Source organism: Talpa europaea (assembly GCF_964194135.1).
Source record: "Talpa europaea genome assembly, chromosome: 6".
Lineage (NCBI taxonomy): Eukaryota > Metazoa > Chordata > Mammalia > Eulipotyphla > Talpidae > Talpa > Talpa europaea.
In genome coordinates this window covers 26,114,459-26,138,707 of record NC_140072.1, presented here as the reverse complement: position 1 = coordinate 26,138,707, position 24,249 = coordinate 26,114,459, and the positions used below count along the sequence as shown (strand labels likewise).

At 33.4% G+C, this 24,249-nt stretch overlaps 1 protein-coding gene and 1 pseudogene across 2 annotated transcripts in view; one reads left to right on the top strand and one right to left on the bottom strand.

The window, feature by feature from the left end:
• Positions 1–24,249, top strand: part of LRPPRC (leucine rich pentatricopeptide repeat containing) — a gene marked incomplete at both ends in the record, with an annotated part of 89,990 nt that overhangs the window by 15,453 nt on the left and 50,288 nt on the right. Inside the window, 13 exons of the mRNA XM_084234780.1 lie at positions 755–876; positions 978–1,036; positions 1,723–1,809; positions 2,490–2,616; positions 2,963–3,107; positions 3,409–3,554; positions 3,807–3,912; positions 3,994–4,101; positions 9,061–9,179; positions 10,591–10,684; positions 16,173–16,239; positions 22,029–22,056; positions 23,790–23,847. Of these exons, the coding sequence (XP_084090906.1) occupies positions 755–876; positions 978–1,036; positions 1,723–1,809; positions 2,490–2,616; positions 2,963–3,107; positions 3,409–3,554; positions 3,807–3,912; positions 3,994–4,101; positions 9,061–9,179; positions 10,591–10,684; positions 16,173–16,239; positions 22,029–22,056; positions 23,790–23,847 (1,266 nt within the window). The remainder of the gene's footprint in view (positions 1–754; positions 877–977; positions 1,037–1,722; positions 1,810–2,489; positions 2,617–2,962; positions 3,108–3,408; positions 3,555–3,806; positions 3,913–3,993; positions 4,102–9,060; positions 9,180–10,590; positions 10,685–16,172; positions 16,240–22,028; positions 22,057–23,789; positions 23,848–24,249) is intronic.
• LOC311172492 (chromobox protein homolog 3-like) lies at positions 12,405–13,599 on the bottom strand (annotated as a pseudogene). Its single transcript has 2 exons — positions 13,554–13,599; positions 12,405–12,893 (listed from the first exon to the last, which is right to left on the bottom strand). The product of its transcript is annotated as a chromobox protein homolog 3-like (transcript).

The window sequence follows — 24,249 nt, the reverse complement described above, 5'->3', positions numbered from 1 at the left end:
CATCCTACAGTCTACTAAGATAAAAACTACTGTTAATATAGTAGAACAGGTCTCTGCCACCTAGAATCTGAAATCTGAAACTGACTCTAGGCAACTGAAGAGAGTTGAATAAATATATGAAATTTCATGAATTGAATAAGAGTAAAGCTTGCCATGATGTCATGAATGGGTAAAGTAGTATTAAGTGATAACCTCTACTGAGGTGGCCTTAAGCAAGATGGACAGAAAACAGGAAATAGGAATGCAAGTAGTTAACAATAGCAAACAGAAAATGGTGTTCAGCAACTGGAAATTCAGTGGAGACGGAGCCTTTAAACAGACTGAGTAACTTGGTTAGTGAGTAAGCAGAATTGGCAGCACAGTCCTACCTGTGTAAGACAATAGTCAATGCATCTATCTTAGTGTGTCTGTAATGTGGCAAGGACTGCTTTATACAGAAAAATCTTTCAGTCACTTAAAATATAGGGGCATTGTCAACATGTTCAAATAGAGAGGGAATACTAAGCTTCATAAGTAAGAGACTTCTTAATATCTGAATAGGCAGCTATATGTAAATATACGGTAATTCAGTAATTACTGTCTTAAATCCTTAGCTTGCTCTGTTCTGATTGGATTTCTATAAAGATGGGTCTAAGCAAGTGTTGAAACGCTGAAGTGATTATTTTACCCTTTCTGTTAAATTTATGTGCATATATTTTGTGATAAAGAATGATTTTGCTATTTTTCTAAAAATTGATTTAAATTTCATTTCTAGGTACTGTATATGATGTAAGTCACTATAATGCTTTACTTAAAGTCTATCTTCAAAATGAACATAAGTTCTCGCCAACTGACTTCTTGGCACAAATGGAGTCAGCAAACATTCAACCAAATCGAGTAGGTAGTTGCTATTGTTAATGTTTATTGTCCATATCCATTTTTTTTAACCCAGAAAAAATATTATTTAAAAAAAACTAATTGGCCCATTTCATTGACAGGTGACATACCAGAGGCTGATTGCTGCTTATTGTAATGTAGGCGATATTGAAGGTGCCAGGTATGGAGCTATATAAGCTTAAGTTTAAGCAAACACATTTGTAAATCCTGTAAGCCTAGAACATAATTCACTTTTCTGTTTTTGAATTATTTTCTTAGTAAGGGAAATTATTTCAGAAGTATTTTAATCTTTAAGCAAATTTGGTAATATGGTATTGGTAAAATATAAAACTGTAAAAGGGAAAGATAAGTGAATATTGCTATATTTTAATTGAAATTTTGATTTGTTGGGAAAGGTTTAAAATTGCTGGGGTATAAAGCTAGCTTTACTGTTGTTTTTATTAAAACTATTATCACCTAAAGAAAATGTTCTTAGCCAGTTAAACTCTGTTCATTAAAAAATTGGTGATCTCTGTATCTTGCTGATTCATTAAAAAAAATCAGCTATAACATTTTTCTACTTTTGTAAAATTTATTATTCTTTTAGTTGGAAGACAAAAGATTAAGGGATAAGTTGAAATGCATAGTAACACTTTTAACTAACTCTGTCTTATTAAACTGTTTTTGAAAGATTAATCAGTAGTGTAGAAGAAACGATCAGATTTTTAAAAAAAAACCTACTGTTTTTAACAATAATACTTTAAGACTTGATATGATTTCTGGGAGTAGGATTTTGTATATATGTTATAAAAAACTGTTTTTGATGTACACTTCCAAAGAGTGTTTTTATTTCTCTTTTTTTTGTAGCAAGATTCTTGGATTTATGAAAAGTAAAGATCTTCCAGTCACTGAGGCAGTATTCAGTGCCCTTGTTACAGGGCACGCAAGAGCTGGGTAATGTCCAAGGATTTCTTCTCGTTCTTCTCAAGTGAAGTTTAAATTACAGAAAATTACTAATTTTTATTGGTTTCATTCATCTTATTTATTGTTCTAAATTCTTAAACCATGTTTATTACCTCTTTAGAAAAATCTTGAGTATGTGAGGTAGAACATACACATTTTTAAATAACTTTTTTTTAATTATTCCATGAAACTTTTATTTGAAAATAGTCAATTTTAGAAATTAAACTTAAGCCAAATTGACTTTGTAGAATTTGTTAACTGTTCTGCTAGGGCCCTGGAAAATGTTTTTATTTTTGAAGAATAATTTGCTAACTCTTATTCTTCAATAAAAATATTAATTTCAGTTATGACATATTAAGTGAAAAGGGGAACATTATGTAGTATCTGTGTGATTTTTATACAATTTAGATTCTCTTTTATAGAAGTTACCAGTAAAAATTTGATTGTGAACTTTATCATTTCAGAAATTTATAACCAATTCAATTTGTATTTGTCATTTTTTCCCCTTTTATTTAAGGTAATCTTGTTTTAAATTTTAGTATTTTTCATTGATTCTAAGAAGTACTGAAGAATTTTTTTTATTAAACATAGGTGATATTTTTTTTAATGACAGGACTTATATTTGTCAGTATTACAGTAATCTCTTTTACTTTCTTTGAATTGATTTACAGAGATATGGAGAATGCAGAAAATATTCTCACAGTGATGAAAGAGGCCGGCATTGAGCCTGGTCCGGACACATACCTGGCATTATTGAATGCGTATGCTGAGAAGGGTGACATTGATCATGTTAAGCAGGTATGACTATGTCTTATGATTAAAGATACTTCAAAGGCATTTATAAAAGCTTGTTACTTCTTTATATCTAGTAGAAAAGTATAGTTTATATCTGTTTTTAGAGATAGACTTTGTAGATAATAGTATTAGAGGAAAATTCTTATAGTTTAGTACATTGGTGTTACTATAACTGTTATTGTTGAAATAGTTTTTTGGGGGTTTTTTGTTTTATTTTTTTTGTAAAAGAAGTCATCAAACTTTAGCTAGTATATGTTCCTAATTTTTCAGATCTTGGTATTTTCATTTATTTAGCTTTATTAAAATATTGATTTCTAACTTGTTCTTTTAATTATGAAACTGTCTATAGATCCTGGAGAAGGTGGAAAAGTCTGATCTTTACCTCATGGACCGTGATTTATTACAAATTATCTTTAGTTTTAGTAAAGCTGGATATCCTCAATATGTCTCTGAAATTTTGGGGAAAATTACATATGAAAGAAGATATATTCCAGGTAATTAGAAAAATTTTATACTCATGATTTTTAAGAAATTTGGAATTACTAGTCTTAAAGAGGCATTCTCTAGCAATAGGGATTATGGAAGCAGTGGGATTCTTTTAAAATCAGCTTGATATGCTAAAAAAAACCCCTCAAGTTAATAAATATATTGGAATATTTTTATTTGAAATGGCTTCATTATTATTTAGACATAGAATCTTTTGGTGTTGCAGTTCCTAAGTTTGTCTTTCATATTGATTACAGTGTAAAATATTATTTAACTTAGTAACAAAAGTTGTCTTTATTTTCTTTTCAGATGCAATGAACCTCATTTTGCTTTTAGTCACTGAAAAATTGGAAGATACGGCATTGCAAATCTTATTAGCATGTCCTGTATCGAGGGAAGACAATCTAAATGACTTCGGCAGTTTCTTTTTACGACACTGTGTAACCATGAACACGGTATTCTGCCCACTTTTGCTTTGTACACAGTGTATTAGGATGTGAGATAAGATTCCTTAAAATATAAGACCATGTCAGATTAGAACAACTACAAGCATTATAAAAACTTTGAGTTTGTGTTATAAGATTATTGGTTAGGAAAAGGATGAGAGGTTTAAATTTTTGATCCCCCAAAGGGGTAGAATATTTGCAGAAGGTTAAGTGGTGGAATATTTGTAGATCCAACTGATGTGGTGCTTTTTATTTCCCTAGCCTGCAGAGAAGCTGAAAGACTACTGTAAGAAGCTGAAGGAAGCCAAGATGCACTCATCTCCTTTACAGTTCACACTCTATTGTGCTTTAGTAGCCAATAAAACTGGTACTGTATTCTCATAATTAAAACTGACATAAATAAATTTTGCTGAGGTAGCTGTGTAAAATATCATGGTATCTCTTTCAGATTTGGCAAAAGATCTAATGAAGGCTCTGAGGGAAGAAGGTTTTCCTGTCAGAACTCACTATTTCTGGCCAATGCTAGTTGGATATCAAAAGGAGAAAAACGCTGAAGGTTAGATTTCACCTTTGACAGATTTGTAATGGTTCAGAAATCCCATATAATGTTTGTGCAGATAAAGCACATTGAGTTCTTAGGAGAAGCATACTTCTACCTGCATATTAGACCTTCTTAGAAAGGTCTAATCATAGTACAGTATTAGGTAAGCATTTTAAAAACAAACATTGGGCTTCTTTTACCTTAATTTCACTAATTTAATTTCTTAATTCATTTCTGATTTATTAAAATTTGTGAGCATAGTTTTTTAAACAGTTCATTACTTTTAAGTGTTTGTAAAAACTCTTTAATTCTTAATTTTACATATAGTGTTTGAAATTAGTTTACTTTATAGATAAATTTTTATATAGTCAGGTTCATGAAAACAGGGCTGGCCATTTTCTTTGTGGATCAGATTGTTTCTTCCTAACTCAGCTGAGTTTCAATAATGAGAGAGACAGAAAAACTTTCATTGCAAAATGACCTGACAGCCTGCTGATTGAAGGACAGAAATTTTCAATCTTTTAAGTTCTTAAGTACATTTAAGCATTTAGCATACTTTTCCCGGGTACACATGGGATGTCTATAGGATATGAATAAGGATTGAACAAATATTAAATTTTAGAGTACAGTATCTAATTCTTTGGTTTGCATTATTGGTAATTCAGAAAGAGTAGTCTCATAAAAAGATGCTTTTAACAGAAGTACTTCCCCCTTGGGGAAACAAAAAATGGTCTTTTTCATTTTATCTCACAGTATAATGTGCTTTAGAATGAGATGCAGAGTTGTTAGTATGACACTGGGTGACAAACAAAATGCACAAACAACAAAAAAAGTGCTTTTAGCAGACTTTCATATTGCAATTTTATTTTAAATATATAGCCGTCTTCTGGCATAAAGGAAATAGTGAAACAAGTATTCCCTAATTGTTTCTGCCTATAAAAGTCTCTAAATCCTTTTTAGAAAAATCTCTGTGAAAACAATATGTTAGTTGATTAACTCTTTGCATATCCCCCAGTTTTGAAAGCTCCAAGAAATAACCTTTAACCCAGTATTTTTGAATCACTGAAAGTTTTCATCATTCCATGAAAATCTTTGAGCATATTAGTACTGTAAACTTTACACATATATGAAAATATTTCTGGTGGCCCCTTTGAAATGTTTGTTCATAGGTAAATTGGCTTTCCTCAACCATATCATGGTATCTAGACTTGAGTCGATTACTACATTTTTACTACTTTGTAAAACATAGAATTTGGATATTTTTCTATAATTGTAGCTCAAACTAGTAAATAAAATAGGCTTTAATCTTGAATTCATCTTTTTCTTAGAATTTTAGAATTTAGATTTCAAAGGTATCTTGCTGAAAGCATATTCATTAGTGAGGGACTTGAGAGCCATCGAGTTTCAGTGATTGACCTTAGATTTCCATAGTAGAAAGTGGGAATATATTTATTAGATTATTGAGTCTTAGTTTAAATATTGTGGTATATTTATTTTATAAAAACTCTCAGCTGTTAGTTAAAAGTTAGGTACTGGTTTTTGTAGTAAGGGCATTTTTTAAAGTTGTACCCAGTTTTGTAATCAGTAAAGGTTTTACAAACAAAGCTTATACGTTATTAAAATAATTTGCAAGTGCAGGAGGTTTTTGGTTGTTTTGTAACTTTTAAAAACTAGTTTCTTCTTTGCAGGAGGTCCTAAAATATAGTAAAGTATATCTATAATTTTCCTTGGTGTAACAGGGAAATAACTATACTATATAGTTTCTTTAGTGTAAGGTAAGGAAATAACATTCTTTTTAGTTCAATGAATTTGTTCTTTGTCTGGTGGAAGTCACAAGTAACTGTTAGAAATAACTGAAAAAAATAAGCTGCAGTGGTAGAGGATATGGAGGAGTGTTTTGTGAGGAATGAGTAAAGTCCTTCAGGAAATCAAAAGTATTTAGAGGTCAGATCACACTAAACCAAGACTTTTTTTTTTTTTAAAGATTTCTTTTCTTTTCTTTTCTTTTTATTTATACAATAGCTGGGTTATAGGCCAGAGGTGTGGTGGGTGAGAGGATTCACCAGAGACAGAGCGGGGAACAGAACAGGCAGATTGACCAAAATACACTGTTAAGGGGAGCAGAGGGAAAGACAGGAGAGGTCTGCCGCACCATGTGGGCATCTCCTTGGCTGGCCAGGAATCGAACCCACACTGCAGAGGCTATGGACAGCTTCACAGCGCTGTGCTCAACCCGCTGCGCCACTGGGGAGGCCCTATACCAAGACTTTTTTTTTTTTTTTTAATACCAAGACTTTTAACAATAGGATGATCACATTTTTGTTGTTTCTAGAATTTTTTTGGCTGCAGATCTAGCCATTTCCATCTCCTAAGAAACATTCTTAAGACTCATCTCACTTGTATTTTCCTCTGTGCCACAGTAGAGAAGTTACCAGCTAGAATTTTAGCAGGTTGGCCTGAATGAGAGGAAATAACACAGAATGATTAGGTATCTTTATATCCTTTGGGATATTGGAAAACAAAAAAATAAGGTCCACTGCAAAGGTCCACTGAGAAGGCCTGAGTTCGATCCCTGGCCAGGTAGCTAACCCACATATGGCACAACAGACCTCTCCTGTTTCTCCTGCTACTCCCCTTTGCAGTGTATTTCAGTAGATCTGCCTGTTCTGCTCCCTACTCTGTCTCTCGTGAATCCTCTCACCCCCTGTACCTCTGGCCTGCACCCAGTTCTTTTATGCAAAAATAAAAAATCTTGTTTAAAAAAAAAGTATGAAATGCATAAAATAATGTAAGGACAGACCTGAAAACCTAACTGCTAGTTAAGTGAAGTCCTAGAGTAGAGCGAACTTTTCAAAAAGTGAAAAATTGCCTTGTAATGAAGTGAGTGCTTTGTGCAGTCTAAAATCAGATGGAGTTAATAGTCAGTAAAAGTTTTTCAGGTAAATCATTTATCTTTCACAATGGTTTGAGGTATTTTAATTGCTTTCAAAATTTTTTTTTTGTCATTTGCTATTTCTAATGTGTAAGCTAAGAAATTGTGGTTTACTTACTTGGTTTTATACTACCATTAATTGGCCAGAACCAGGGTTGAAAGCTAGATCTCTTTAAAAGTTTAAAGCCTGTTTTTGTTTTGTCACTTCATTGGTGTCTATACCTCACCAGAACCATAGCAATATATTTTATTTATTTTTTTAATTTTATTTTTATATTCCCCATACAATTGTAACCCCCTTATTTTGACCCCCAATACCTCCTTTCCCCGCCCCCCACTCCCATAGAGTATCTCTGGTCCATATTTGTTTGTTGATTTTTGATATTTTCTTTCTTATAATTATTCTTTTTCCTGGTCCCTTATTTAAGTTTTCTAGATTCCTGCATACCAATATATTTTAAACCGTGGTTTTGAAAGCAATCATTATTGATCAGAAAGAACATTTGAAGACTTTAGATTAGCACAAGTATATTACTAGTGATTAAAAAAACCACCAGTTTTGTCCTCCTGTCAAGTGTTTAGTAATATTTGCATATGAAGAACATAGTATGTTTTGGCACTTTTATGGTAGTTATAAAGGTTAATAGCATTAACTCCCAGTGATTTGTTGAATCACTGGGAAAATTCACTGAAGACTAATGAATAGTCTTAAATTTTGCATTTAAGTACTGTGCCTGTGTATTCTGGGTGGACCAACGACATGCATGAACTATTTACATTTAAGATACTTTCATCTGTAATCTGAATTTTATCTAAAAGAGATATGCAAATATTCATAACATAGTTTGGCTTTCCTGTATATTTCTGTGCAAGTGGGAATTTATACGTGACTTTTGTACTAGAGTGCATTACAGAACAAATTGGTAGAAATGTAGTTTTTTCATAAGTGATATACAGCCTCAGGCAAAGACAGGGACTTCTATGGGAAGTTTAACTAAAAAGACACTAAAGTAAATTTTTTTTTAAATTTTTTTTTTTAAAGATTTATTTATTTATACAAGCACTGGGTACAGTCAGAAGCACAGGAGGGTGAGAGAATTCACCAGAGCCAGAGCAGGAAGCAGAACAGGCAGAGGACCGAAGTACACTGCTGAGGGGAGCAGCGGGCGGCAGGAGAGGTCTGCGCGCCATGTGGGTGGGACCCTAGCCGGTGGCCGGGGATGGAACCGGTGCTGCAGAGGCTGTGGGCAGCTTCGCAACATAGTGCTCAACTGCTGCGCCATTGGGAAGGCCCTAAAGTAAATTTTAAATAGGAAAATAGTTGAGTCCTTTCTTTTATTAAACTGCAACCTCTGTCAAATTAGGCAATACCTGAGTGGTTTGACAATTTTCTAGAATTGATCAGTTACAAAGAAGCCAGTTACATTATTTAAAATTAACTGTAGCTATGGAAAACAGGTCTTTTTAAGAAAATAATAAAATATACTTTTGTAAGTTGGGAAGGGAAGGAATAAATAACATCAATAGTTTCAAGTATGGTGAGACAATAATTCCATAGAGTCAGTTCTCCTAAAGTCATTATTCTTTTGTTATAAAATCATAAGTTAGTAACATTTGGGAATTTTTTTCATAAGTGCTTAAGTTAGGAAAACATTTTTCTTTAACAAGTCTCCTTTCACCCTTCTCTTATCCTTTCCCTTTATAGTATTTATTCTTGGTACATTTTATTTGTGTAGATCCATCATTAATCCATAATAGTGGTAGTATTTTATGATCTCTGCTCATTTGGGATGCTGAAATGTTAGTCACTTTGCCTAATTGTTTTAAGTTTTCTAATAGTTCATTTTAGAATTAATACAGACATGAAAAGAGGAGGAATTGTTTTTCATTTATAATCTTCAAATTTTTGTTACTCTTCTGCGTTCTCTTTTAGAAAAACAAAATGCTGAGTATTTTTCTTACATTTTAATTCAGAAAGTAAATGAAGTGAACTTTCTGATTTTTTAGTTAATTTATTCCCTGTTCTTCATCTCTGCTTACAGGTATAATTGAAGTCCTTAAAGTAATGCATGAAATGGGAGTAAATCCTGATCAGGAGACATACATAAATTATGTATTTCCATCCTTTGATAGTATACAATCAGTTCGTGCTGTTTTGCAGGTGAGTACAAGTAATGTTTCAATTTCATAATTGAAGAGAATGTGTTTCCTCCCTAATGTTTAAAAAAAAAAGATTCCATTAGCTGAGGACTAAATGTGATCATCTGTATATATAATTCTCTAAAGCTTTGTAAAAAATATTGGAAGTGTAACTTCTGTTGAGGTTAAATTAAAAAAAACTTAAAATGGTAAAGCAACACTTTCATTATGTTTGAAAAGACAAGATGAAATATCAAAAAGTTAAACAATATTCACTCCTCATTGTACTCTGCAATGCAGCTACCGTTTTCTTGTTTTAAATATTACTTTTCACTTCTGTATGAATTTTCAAAATACACTCATGCTGTATTTACCATTTTTTAAAAAAGTGTTCTTGTTTGAGTCCATAGCCAAATAATTTTGTCCCCACAAGAATAGACAAGAGGTTTTTGAGGGGTCCTATGAAGGAGTTGACTTGGACGGTGCTTTGGATCAGCAAAGGTTGCAAATTTCCATTTCCAAGGCACAGCACTATACAGTTAGTATTATAGCAGAGCAGCAAATACTTTAATAAGAAATGTTTTGTTCCAAAGATCTCTTTCCTAGATGGTTACTCACATAATGCTTTGATTTGTCTAGTATTGTTAGTGTTTTCTTTCTTTGAAATAACTCCATAATTACACTCCTTTCAAAGATAGAGTTTATGTCTTGAGTGTTTTTACCTCTCTTTCCTTAGTACTTAGCAGAGTCTTTTGAACGTGTAGGATACATATTTTACGCTTAAAAGATATATTTTAAAAGGCGATTTTCCCACATTTTCTTAATTCCCCTAAGCCTCCTCTTTTTACTTGGCACTTTTCTACTACATACTTCTCAGTATGTAATTCTACAAATTATATTCTCTGCATTTTATTGCTTATCAATTAAATGGTTTTTAACACTGTGCTATTATGCAGTGATTCAATAACTATATTGTAGCTAAATTTGGCTTATATACTTAAATAAACAGATGGTAATATTGCCAAGTGATTCATCACTTACAGTTAAATGAAATGAAATTTGATCTCTATCTTACTCTGTGCCTCAAAATAAAGTTTTCAGATCAGTGCTTTGAATTTTTATTTGGTTGTGAATGAGAGAATAGTTCTAGTGTCTTCTATAGTAAACTGTTCCTAGAAGGAAGTCACTCAAAGTGTAACAGCTACCAGAATTTGAAAAGAAGCATATAATTTGGAATGTTGGCACTGCATCTTAGAACTTTTGCTAATATTTAATTATTCAGCTCATGTATTTTTTTTTTCATAATATTTTTTCAAATGGTCATCAGAATAAAGATTTGTATTTAAATAAATGGGAAAGTAGAAAATTTGAATGGCACATCTGAATTTTTTTTTAGCTGGACACATTATAATTTAACTATGTTTTATCCATAGGAAAATGGGTGTCTACCTGAAAGTAATATATTTTCTCAAGCCGAATTAAAGAGTGAAGCAGTAAATGGAAACTTGGCTTTTATTTTGTCATTTTGTAAGTATGCAACATTAGCAGTAAACTTGACAGGTCATTGATTTTGGCGACCATTGAGGGCACCCAAGGTAGTTCATGCCCTCATTGCCTGCCTGAGGGTAGTTCAAGGTAACTTTGTTGAAAGAAAGGAAGTTTTTAGTGTATTTTAAGTCAGACTAATGAGACAATTTCTGAGTTAAAATTGTGGATAATTTGGAAGTAATTTTAAAGGACCTTAGTAATAACATGGTTTTAGGTTGAATTGGGGACTCAGAAGACTTGGATTCTATTTACATTGAAGCTACTGATATGGGACCTGGAAACAAGTCTCTTCACTTCTCTTTGCTTCAGTTTCATGAAATGAGCATAGGATTACCTTTCTACCTTGTGGAAACGGAGAAAATTCTATGAGACATTGTTTCTGAAAGTGTTGTCTGAACTAATAGCTTGGTGCAACTATAAGTCGCATACATGATGCTTCTTCCAGTCCTCATTTACAAAAACAAAATGTTCAGTGAACATTTGTAAATGTTTGGGTGCTTTACAGTGTTATCACATATTCATAATATTACCTCCATCAGCAGATGAAGGAAGGAATAGAGGTGTTAAATGACTAGCCCCAAATTAGTGATTGAGCCAGGTCCAAGATCTTTTTATTTTTAATATAAAACTACTTAATGACCACCTTTCACCACTATTTCTAATCAAGTGAACAAACAATATACAGTGGAATAACATTCCGATTAAAGTAAAGTTGCTGTTTTTCAGCCTTCTACTAAACCAGTAGCCCAGATATTGAAAAGATTGAGTCTTCATGTAAAGAATGAGGTGGGGTAAAGAAAAAACATACAGGTCCAGAGTTTAGGTTATAGAAGTTTGTTCACCCATTTGTTCCAAGGTTTCCATGAACAAAGTCTTAACAGTTCCCATGGATCATGACCTTTTAAATCAATATAGTACCGGGATTTCAACTTCTTGTAAAGGACAGATTCACTAGAGGAAACCTTTAAATGTGGTCCTAACTAAGTCTTGCTTGGCTAATTAAAACATATCAGGATTTGTCTAGTTTTCTCATTTGAGTGGGAACTTTGTTGATAGAGAGAAAATTTTCCTGTCAGGGGTTCTGCAAATAAACTGTAATTATATGACTATAGATATAAGATGGATTTTGATATGGCTGTTTTTGAATTGCCCAATTTAAATGTATTTAAATTGTCCAGTTATAAAATTGTCTGTTTACTTGGAAGGTTGCATCTTTAGGAAGAATTTCAGTTTGACTTAAGGTGATTTATTCCTTACTTTGCTAAAATGATGACATCACAGAAAAATGTGCTTATCCATGGTCAAAAAATGCTGTTTTGGTTTGGTGAATGTAACAGGAAAAAAGAGAGAGAAAATTGTTTACATATGTGTTTTATGTATACAAACATACAAAAACCCCAATGAACAAGAGCTCAGCATATATGAGTTAAACACAAATTCTGATTAAAGACTATGGTGGTTACCCCCAGTATTAAGTAAAGTTGTCCTCTAATGCAGTGGAAGCAACTGCAAGAAACTTTTTTATTTGTTAAAGTAACCAGGGCTATAGTTGCAAAATCTCCCAACAACTCCCCCAATACTACTTCAAAATGAACATCAAATTTGATTTTCATTAAAATGTAATTATTTCTTTAGTAAATAAAAAAACCAAGACCCAGATATATACAACACACACACACACACACACAAATGTGTACTGTTATTGAGGACACTTCATGTTTGCTTCTTTTGCCAAGTCTACATCATCTGAATCTTTCTATGCCATGAAAAACTAATTCTCCACTGCTCTCTGTGGGACCAATTACTCATTCATTCATCACGACTCTGGAACAGCCTCTTGGTTTTTCAGCAGCATCTCCGGTCGTCTCTGATTTGTTACCAGATTCAGTGTCAGATAAAGATTTTCTTTTTGGACCACCTTTTTCTTTACCAGCCAGCATTTTGAGAATAAGAAATGTTTTGAACAACTCTGAGCAATCTAAATTTTCTTCAGTTTCCCAAGTATTATCAGCACCTGTGAATCCTTTCTACTTCAGGGAATACATTCTATCTTCCCATTCACTGCATGTCTGTCCAGTACTTTTTCCACCACAGATTCTTCAGGTTCCTCCTTTTCAACTTTTTTACTCTTTCCATTCTGTTTTTTTCCCCATTTTTTGCAATGTAGTTTTATTGGAAGGCTTTTTTCCTTTTTTTTTTTTTTTTTTTTAAGTGCTATTATTCACCACCTCCAGGCTGTTTGGGTCACAGTTCTTTCAAGTCTCTGGCCTGCTTGCCAGAGCTCCTGCCACATTCCAGAACAAGGATCTTCTAACTTTAACTGTATTCTTTTCATCATACTACATTTTAATCTTTATAAGATTAAGATTAAATAAAACATAAGATTAAGATTAAATAATCTAAATAAGACATTTTGAAGTGTCTTCACTTTTTAACATATCCACAAAATTAACTTGACAGATTTTTAGACTTTGTGAAGAAAGGTAACATTCAAAATACACAAACATCAATATTTAGTCCCCTAAAATGTTAAAAAGTTAAGCTCTGATGCATATTCAAGTTGTATAGGTGGAAGCTTTATAAAAACCTTGATTTTAACATGTATTACCTATATATGTTGTTTAAAATAATTCATCGTCATATTGTAAGGGAAGGCAAAATGTTCAGTATAAAAAATGGTGAATGTTGGAAGCTTAGTTATTTGAGTTGAAGATTGAGTATTAACACTGACTGCTAGCTGAGTGTATTGATTTTGCCTTCCATTCTGTGTAATATATAGATTTTGCAAACTGACAAGATGAAAACAGAGAAGCATTAGCAAAGGAATCTGGGCATATACAGTGCATACCCGAGAACTGCTTTTTCCCATTATCATACCATCCATTCCACTTCATTGGCAATCTTGATTTTTCAGACTTGTTTGTTGCTAAGGAAACTAGATGCCTTTTGTAAGCAGGCTTCAGCTTGCTGAGTTGTTTCTGGTCATTTTAAGGAATAGAAACTTGGCAATATTCTATAAAATACTAAAGTATAAAATAAATGTTCAGGTTTTTGCATTAAATTTGAAAATGAAGGATTCTGGGAATTTTCATGTCACTCGTGTGATTACCTCCTCCTATGATACTGGTCAACAGTTCTGTAATTCCTGGCTTGCAGGTAGCTCCACCATATACACTTGTGGTTACTACAGCGCAAGGAATGGCAGGTAGTAAAGAAGAGTAAATGGCTTGTCTTGATCTAGCTGGTGGAGTACAGGAAATACTTCCCATGTATTTGTAGACATGCAAAATTAATTTGATCAATCAAATTAAGGGTTGCTGAAAGACATTCAGTTGTGTCTACTTTAAAATTCTTTAATTGGGCCTCCCCGATGGCGCAGTGGTTGAGCGCTGGGTTGCGAAGCTGCCCGCGACCTCTGCGGCGCCGGTTCGATCCCCGGCTGCTCCCCAGCCACCGGGAGGAGGGTCCCACATGGCGCTCAGACCTCTCCTGCCGCCCGCTGCTCCCCTCAGCAGTGTACTTTGGTCCTTCTGCCTGCTCTGCTCCCCGCTCTGGCTCTGGTGAATTCTCTCACCCTCCCGCGCTTCTGACTGTACCCAGTGCATGTATAAACAAAAACAAAACAAATAAATAAATAAAACATGCCTCTATTAAAAAAAATAAATAAAAAAAATAAAATTCTTTAATTGCAGATCATTTTAAAAATTATTTTTAGGGCCTCCCCGGTGGCGCAGCGGTTGAGCGCTGGGTTGCGAAGTTGCCCACAGCCTCTGCAGTGCCGGTTCGATCCCCGGCTGCTCCCCAGCCACTGGAGGAGGGTCCCACATGGCGCACAGACCTCTCCTGCCGCCCGCTGCTCCCCTCAGCAGTGTACTTTGGTCCTTCTGCCTGCTCTGCTCCCCGCTCTGGCTCTGGTGAATTCTCTCACCCTCCCGCGCTTCTGACTGTACCCAGTGCATGTATAAACAAAAACAAAACAAAACAAATAAATAAATAAAACATGCCTCTATTAAAAAAAATAAATAAAAAAAATAAAATTCTTTAATTGCAGATCATTTTAAAAATTATTTTTAGGGCCTCCCCGGTGGCGCAGCGGTTGAGCGCTGGGTTGCGAAGTTGCCCACAGCCTCTGCAGTGCCGGTTCGATCCCCGGCTGCTCCCCAGCCACTGGAGGAGGGTCCCACATGGCGCACAGACCTCTCCTGCCGCCCGCTGCTCCCCTCAGCAGTGTACTTCGGTCCATCTGCCTGCTCTGCTCCCCGCTCTGGCTCTGGTGAATTCTAACACCCTCCCGCGCTTCTGATTGTACCCAGTGCTTGTAAAAATAAACAAATAAATAAATAAATAAATCTTAAAAAAAAAAAAGTAACATACCATCACTTTAAAAAAAAATTATTTTTAGGTTTTCAAATGATATATAAAGCCACTGAGAAACTTATGCTCCTTGTTAAAGGGATATAACAATTGATTTAAAACCCTTCTCTTTATGTTAAATTTTTGCTCATGTTAGGGGAGATGAGAAAATAATCTTAAAATTTGCTGTGACTTTTCCCATGAATTTATTATTTTTATTATTGAACATGTTAATTTTAATTTTCCACATAAACTGTATCGATTCTGTCTGTGACTTCCTTTTTGGACAATTTCAAATAATTTGGATAATTCTGTAACCACATTGTATATGGAAAAGATTAAGTCAATTACATACATACATCTAAAATGTGGCAACATTTTAATAACGGGAAAATTTAGATGCCTGCTGTGATTCCTTCTTGCTTATTATAGCAAGGGTTATGTGAAGAACAGACCTTCTGCATTAAAGACTTCACTCTTAAGGCAAATCAGGCTAATGATGTCAGCACTGAAACATCTAGTGTTGTAGATTATTAAATGCCAAACTGAACAATAACTCAAACAACTGTACAGAAAAATAGATTATTAATGTAAGTAAATTGCATAACAGAGGTATAAAGACTTTAGATTGACATTTTGCATGATGCAAGTCATTGATCATAGCAGAAAATGAAATAAGTGTGAGTGATTCTGCAAACACAACATCACTCTGAAAAAAAATTTTTCCCCTCATTTATTGCCTTTGAGTAAAGTCCTATGGGTACTGACATCCTCTTCCTTTAGAGAACTACATTGTCTAGTAACTTTTAGCCTTGGTATGTATGCCAGTAGATTAATTAGTTATTCCCATTTATTGACTATATGAAAGAATATTTATAAATTCATTAGTTGTGTGTATTCATGAAAATGTTTTAGAAAGTAGAATTATTTTAAAAGGGTTATTTATATTATAAATATGTATTATATTAAATTTTGTGGGGAAACATTTTCATTTTTAATATAAAATTTCCAAAATGAAAATTGAAAGGTTTTAGTACAATTGTGTTTCTAAACAAGTTCCTAATTTTAGATTGTTTGTTTTGGTTTGGGATTTAATGGTCATTTTCTTTTGCAGTGGAATCAAATACATTGCCTGTCTCGTTTGCTTCTTTGAGAGGCAGCCTAATTCTGGGCTTTAGGAGGTAAGGTAATCACTCTATATAATGTTCTGTGCCTGAATGTGGACTGTTTCCTTCTGTCTTTTGAACTGCTATCTTAGGAAAGATATTCTTTTTTTCTTTATTGAAGTAGCATTAGTTTATAACATAGTAGGTTTGCAGCATTATAATTCAACATCTGTGCATAATGCATCATGATCACCAGCAAAAGTTTAGTTTCCATCCATGGCTATAGAATTACCTCCTTTATCTACTTCACCCACTCACAGTTCCTTTACCTTTTGATAACCACCAGTCTAATACAGATATTTCTTGTCTTCCAATATTCTAGTCACCTAAAATAATCTTACCTATTTTATTCTTCCTAATAAGTAGTTCATTTGAGTTTGGGCAGTTTTTTATATCATCTTTTCCAAGAAATACACATAGATTTAGTAAAGATCTTGCTTTAAAGAGAAAAGCACTGTTTGAAAATTGTACTCCATCTGCTAACCCTACTGTATTTTGAGATTACTAGGAATGGGAACTATTCTGATCAAGCTTTAACTATTCCTCAAAGAAGTATTTCATATCTGTAAGATCTAAGTCTATATTATAATGATGAATTTTTCTTATTATTAGATATAGAAAAGTTTTAGGATGTGGTAATTTGGCATTTGCATAGTTTGAAGTATTTGTGACTTTCTTTTCCTCCCACCCCTAATCCCTAAAAATACAAAATGCCTAAAAATACAAAATGTTTTCAGTGTCATTGCAACCATTTTCTCGGCATTGTGTAGCTAGTTTGTTCTTTAATACGTGCTGAATCAAATGGTTTTTTCATATTTTAAAATTCCTTTGTCAGTACATTCTGTACAACTACTGTAATATTCACCTAGCGCATGTTTGTCCAGGTCCTGTTGGGTGCTCACAGCTTTAGAATGGGCTGAATGATTAGAAGAAAACTGAGTGCTATACTGATTGGCCTTTCCAGTAGAGATGAAATGATTACCTGAAACTCCTATAAGGATTAACAGAAAAGAGATTCGCTTAAAACTACTTTCTGAAAATAATTACTCATAGTTAATCAGAAATGTAAGTTGTAGAGCATTAAATGAGATGTCCTTGTCATTTTAGTTAATCCTAAGGGAACCTTGGATATGCATTTCAATGCTGGAATGAAATATTTTGGATTAGGTGTCTGCCTTTATTAAAAACTGCCAGCTTAGTAGTGGTAGGCCCAGGAAAGAAGGTAGCTGCTAGTATGTATTCTGTAACCTATTTTGGACCAGATTAATTTTTATGCTATCTCACAATATTTTTGAAAAACTTTTTCTTCATCTTTTGAGAGTAGCATGTAAGTGGTAAATTAGTATTTCTATAAATTGATACGCTTAAGAAATGGGCAGTGAATACTAATCAAGTATAAGGTGTTTCTGAAGTTTTTCAACTTATAAATTAAATTGTTTTCTAATATATATTTAGACAAAAATCACCTGGAGAAAACTATTAAAAATTCATACTGCTTAGTTAGAGTGAGATTATTAGGAAATTCTTAATTTCACACTTTTAAAAAAGTGATTTTAAGGATATCTTAAAGGGCACCTGTCTATCTGATAAATTTGGTGAGTTCCTATCAAAATCCAGAGTGAGAAGGTATTCAGTATGAATAAGACCTAAAAGAAAAGAAGCTTTTAGTAAAACTACAAACTGAGTAAAATTCATTTGGGAAAGAGGGCAATATACATTCCACTACCAGAATTAGAGTGACTTCCAATAGACAAAATGTCACTTAAGCTAGTTCAAAGCTTGTCTGAGAATAGAATGTATCAAAAAAGAGAAATGGTTCAGAACTGATGTGGAGGCGTTTAAGTCTTTGTAGTCTTCTGTAATAGAAGGAGGGGTTTTCTGACCCATGAGCAAGTGTAAGTCTATACCACTGGAGTGATCTTTCACATGTGGTTAAAAAGGAAAAAATCGTTTCTGAAGTTAGTCCTATCAGGTCACCAAGTTAAAATGCCAGATGTTAAGATCCTCTTTTCAGTGAGCCATTGAGACTCCCACTCCTGACGTTTTACAGAGGGAGGGGAAGTACTTCACGATCTCCAATATGTGAATGTTCAGAAAATATTAACTCTTACTAGTGTGTGTCAAGGCTTGGACCTGGAGATAATAGGTCTTTCATGGATGAATAGGAAATCTCTTGCCCCCACATTGTTCTTTGTTAGAAATCAGAAAGTAAGAAAGCAACTGCCAAAGTTGGTTTAGAGGAGGGTTGGATCAGGGCAAGATGTGTAACAAAAGTGCTGAGCTAAGTACTGAAGGAAGGATAAGAATGTGCACTGAGGGAGGAAAGGGCATCCTAGGGAAAGGCATTAAGACTGAGAGGCAGTGCCTTTGGGGACCTGCAGGTGGATTGATAGAATGCGAGCCAGGAAACCATGAAATAATGACAATAAATAAAACCAAAATGGTAGCCTACGGCTCTTCATGCATTATTTCATTCTAACTTACAAGGTTTAGACGTTGAGTCAGGACTTTGATCCATTGAAAGATCGTGAGGAACAGACTGACATTAGATACCAAAGAAGGGAGAGAAGGGTACAGGTAGGGGTAAATGAGGGAACAGGACAGTCTGAAGAGGTGATTAACAATATGTGGAATCCTTTGGGGGCAGGGCTACCTTTTGATGAACTTCCAGCTGAAGATACTTTACTTAGCCTTTCTATTTCTTCCCTGAAGCAAGGAACTTAAATACCTGCATGCACGATCATCTTAAAAATAAAATTTAAAAAAAAAAAATCATGCACTTAGGACCTAGTAGAGAGACTTGCTTTTAAGGAACAGTTAAAGAAGGATAATATCTGAAAGAGATTAAATAGCATCACTAGGAAATTGGCAGAAATGATCAACACAAATCTCAAAACTTAGTCAAAGAGGACCAGTTAAATTTTGAGCTAGGATTAATGGTAATTTTAGCAAGAGCACTTTTAGTGGTGATTTGGGGCCAGAAGCCAGATTGCAGTGGATTAAGGAATGAACATGTGGTGAAGAAGTATTAACTATTTTCAAAAGCTTGGTTTTAAAAGATTCTGTGTCTTTTATTTTATTTTTCTCTTGAGCCTGTGCTATCCATTATGAAGCTTCACGTTCAAGGTAGTGCTTTTAGTCATTTTCAGGTTTTTAGATATATGTACAACTTTGAAAGTTTATGTCCATGCCTTCTTTGGGTACTCGATGCAAGGTTTGAGGGCAAATTAATTTCTTAGCAATATTTTTATTCAAATACTGAATATTCAGAGACATTTGGTGAAAGGTAGGACTAAACTTTAAAAAATACACAAAATCTACATTATTAGTGTTGAGATTTGGAGTAGAGGCACAAAATCTAGATCAGAGGTGGTATGTATATATTTTTTACTGTGGAATATCAAACACTCACAAAGGTGATCTTTTTAGTACCAGCACCCAACTCAAGCAGTTTAGATATTGACAGTCTTATCTAGTCCTTCCCACCACCTTTCTTCCTGGACTGTTAAAATACAGACCTCTTAACATTCTAGCCTATAGATATTTCAGTGTACATCTCAGAATTTATTTTAAGTAAAATATCATAACTGCTGTAATATTTTCACACAAGACAAAATTAATGATAGTTGAGAAAAATAGATCATTAAATTCCCAAAGGGCAGAGGAGGTAACCCACCACTGCAAGTCTTGCTGCTCAGTGTTGTGTGCACTTTTGGGCACTGGCCTCTCATCTCACTTCCTTGCAAATTCTGATTTTCTTTTTCCTCCCATTCCTTAGATATGGTAAGCTCTGCAGGCTAAAATTCCTTGGAATTAAAGCTGTTCATAACCTAACCAAGAAAGATGCCTAATTTTTATCAACATAGATTTTTTCACTTTATCTTGTTCTTTACTCCATCGCTTTTTATTCTGAACTCTTGCAGTGTTACTCTTTTTGACTTTACTAGTAGGTTAAAAAGAAAATCTTTTTTTTCCATATGGAAATGCCATGTAGTCAGAGGAGACTACTGAGTAATGAGTGGATGGTTGAGATGGAAACTATTGTGTAATACTGAGTTGTTGGAAAAGTCATGATGCATTTTTGCATGAAAAACATAGAAAACAATGTCATGACTTTTCCAACAGCCCAATAGTTGCGTGACTGTTTTCCACTGCAGAGTAGAGACAGTTTTTTGGTCAGTTCATCATTTCTTCTATTAACTGATATCTCAGATGATTTTTTTCCCTATCTATAGAGAAGGTCGTTCTTCTTCTTAATCTGTTTGGTGGCGGGAGGGATGATTTCATCACAAGGTAGAAGATTATAGGAGGGCATGGAACACATTTTTATTTTTTATTTTTAAATAATTATAGAATCACAGGAAGAGAGCCTATGTACTCTCCACCCATTTCTCCTGAATAGTTATATCTTCAAGTAGTTATATGTAACTATAGTAGGTTATCAAAATCAGCACTTTGACATTCATATAATGTATGTGTACGTATGTCATTTTATCACATGTAGATTCATGTAACCTTGAATGAAGATACTGCAGTAAAAATACAGAACTACTTCATTACCACAATTTTCTCACCCCCTCCCCCCGAGACCCAGCACTACTCCTGTAGAGTCATAACTGACTCCCTCTCCTCCACCATCCCTAACTGGTGGCAACCAGAAATTTGTTCTCAATTTCTACAATTTTCTTAATTTGCTAAGGTTATATAAATGGATTCATAAATTACATAATATTTTGAAATTGATCTTTTTTTGGTTAGCATAGTGCTTTTAAAATCCATCCAAGTTATATGTATGAGTAGTTAATTCTGGATGGTTTTAAAGTACAAGTAAATGCCCCATTAACTCATTATACCCAAATGTAGTCAACCCCAGACTGCCCAACATCAAGTTCAAAAAGGCCTATGGATATTTTACTGTGTAAATGTATTTACAGTGTAAAATTTCACCATTAAAATATATAATTTATCTTCTTAATTTAGATCATGTTTGAATTAAGTACAAAAAGCTTAGAAATAGGTTAAGAGCAGTATTCCTTGGTTATCCTATTTTACAAGTGGTTTTTCAATAAATAGGCAAAATTTTGGTGGGCTATTCTTTTTTTCTTTGAAATAATTTCATATTTATAGAAAAATACAAGTGTAGTGCAGAGAACTCTTTGTATCTGCTTTTATAAATTATCTTCTTTTCTATATTCTGCCCCCTCTTATATTCCAGTTTAGGAATGGATTTTAGTTGTCTTTTCGCTGGTCAAGTTCTTCAACCTTTGTCTTTTATGAAATTAATACTTTTGGTGAATCCAGGCCAGCTTTTTTATGATGGTCCCCATGATGAGCGTCAGGTTTTCTACCCTGACTGGAATGCTGTAGGAGTGACACTGCTCTTCTCAGTGAATCTACCTTAAATACACGTCAGTATCTCATGAGCACCCAGTGAAAATATTTGATTTCTCCATTATATGGCTATTATTTTTTACAGTTACGTCATCTGTAGTCTCTGGGCACTTTGAGCCTATGGAAATATTATGCTCCATTAAACTTGAACCCAAAGATTTAGGGATGGTTCTTAATGATACTAGTCTTTTTTTACAATAACCTTTACTTTGTTGTTTGAAAGTAAGTGAAAGTCAGCCTTCCTGAATTATTTCATCCTGATAATTCAGCTTGATTTTGGAAACAATAATTTGCCTATTTATTTTAAGACTGGTTTGTGTGCATTCATTATGTGTAATAAATGCTAGTGCATTTTAACATAGATTGTTTTTTAAATCTCTGGTTCATTTTTAATCCTTTGCTGCCCTCTGCAGGTCTATGAATATAGATCTTTGGAGCAAGGTAAGTACTCCTAATATGGAAAAATCATAAAGTGATGTATGAAAACCTAGTAAGAGCAAAATAGCTTCACACATTTATGATATACTATTATGGTTTATTGAATTTAGAATCTTGAAGTTGGTAGTTTTAAAACTCTTTCTGATGCATGAAATTTATTATTAAAGCTATCCTTGACTCAGTTCTAAATTCTTTATATGGCTTTGAAATTTTCCACAGGACAACTGTTAGCATTATTGCAGTGACATTTGACCATACAAATTTAATAATTTTTAAAATAAATATATATATACATTTTGAAAGTATATCTTATATGAATGATAAGCAGACCAGTTATTAACTGCTATCTTTATAAGAAGTAAACTGCTTTTATCCAAAGATATTTTATACATGTATCTTTATGCTGAAGTAGAAGAAATATTTGTACCTTAATAATATGAGAATGTATATTATTTACTGAAATCCCCAATTTAAATATTTTTAAATTCTAAGTATCATTCAATTCTATTTTTAGTGTTACTTACACTGTTGCCACTCAAAGTATATAATGAAGTATCATGTGTGCTGGGAATATTCATGCTTAGTGGCACTTTTGTGACCCAAAAGATTTTTCATTGGTTTATTCATTAAGTATTTTTATTCAAAATTTGTTATTAAATATGGCTGGCATATCTGATGTACAGCTACAGATTCTGGCATTATTTAATGTCTCTTCTACTTGTGTCTTTGTTGATTAAGAAACAGTTTCTAAGTGAGGGTAATTTTGTTTTGCTTTGTTTTTGAACAGTTTCTATCTGAACTTTCCTTGTAGCATGGTTTTTATGGTGGAATGAAATGGTATATGATCAATTTTGTCTAATTTTCCATTTAAGCAAATATAGTAGGTACCAGCACTATTTTAAGAGCAAATAAGTTTAGTCATAGAATGTAGTAAAGTAGTGCTGAGTTTCTAACGCATATCACTTTGGAAAACAACTCCATCTTTACATTTTTATTATCTTCATCTTGAAAGGGGAATATATAAAGAGTAGTCAAACACTGTTCAAAAGTTACAAGTCAGTACTATAGATTTTGTGATCATTTTCATCATGAAATATGTATTTGGATTTTTTAATTTAAAATTTTGTCAAAATTGAACTTGAAAATAAGTATTGTGTATGTCATTTAGTGTTTATTCAATGGCTAGGAACCCATGAAAACAAAAAACATTAGCACTTTTCGTCTGTTTTACTTTAATGCCATTAAAATGACTAGGGTAATGTTCTCAAAGGATAACAACAAATGCTTTAGTAGTCCAGGATATTTGACTTTATTGTTTCTGTAAAACTTCATTTAAAAGACAGAATGTGTCCAGTTTCAACAAGACCAAGAACAGTATGATAAGAAATAATATTGGTTGATAATTCCTAGAAGCTATTTACTATGTATAACAACATACAAATAGTTAATTTAAACAACACACAACAAAATCATTTTAGAGACTTTCTTAGTGACATTTCATGAAACATTGCAGTTTTCTTCCAGTATAGGTTTGTTTTGCTTTTGTTTTTAAAAGGTAAACCTATTATTTAAAAATGAAACAATCTCCTTGGCAGGTGGGGGTGGTGTTGAATTACTGTGATATAGAATAATACCTTACTCGGGTGAGGCTATATTATTTCAAGAATTCAATTTCAGATTGTGTTTGTTCCTTTTTGCCTCTCTTGCTGCAATGCACAAATTTTCTGTCTTACCAGATAACAGAACGGTTGTACAAGGATGGACGGTATTGCCAGGAGCCTCCAGGACCAACGGGTAGCGTTTCAATTTCGATGATTGTAACTTATCCACAAATTCATTCTTCGGTGTAATGATGGGCTAGAAGGATTACAGCAGTAAACATTTTCTATTTGAACATGAAATTGAAAACATTTGGTTATAAAGCTTAGTATTGATAACCATAGTATTTTGAGAGCTGTAGGTGTTTGGTTTTATCATAATTATTTTTTTAAGACAGGCTTGGAACACTTTCTTTTCAGATATTGAGGAAATGCTGCTTCTTATAGCACCAATGGAAACAGACTTAGTATTTGTGATTTTAATATGTTGCAGGTGTAGTTAATTTTAAACATAAAAAGTAATAAAGAGGTCTTACAGACTTTTTCCTTTTAAATAAAACCTTATTACCCCAAATATATTATTTTGACATTTAGTGAT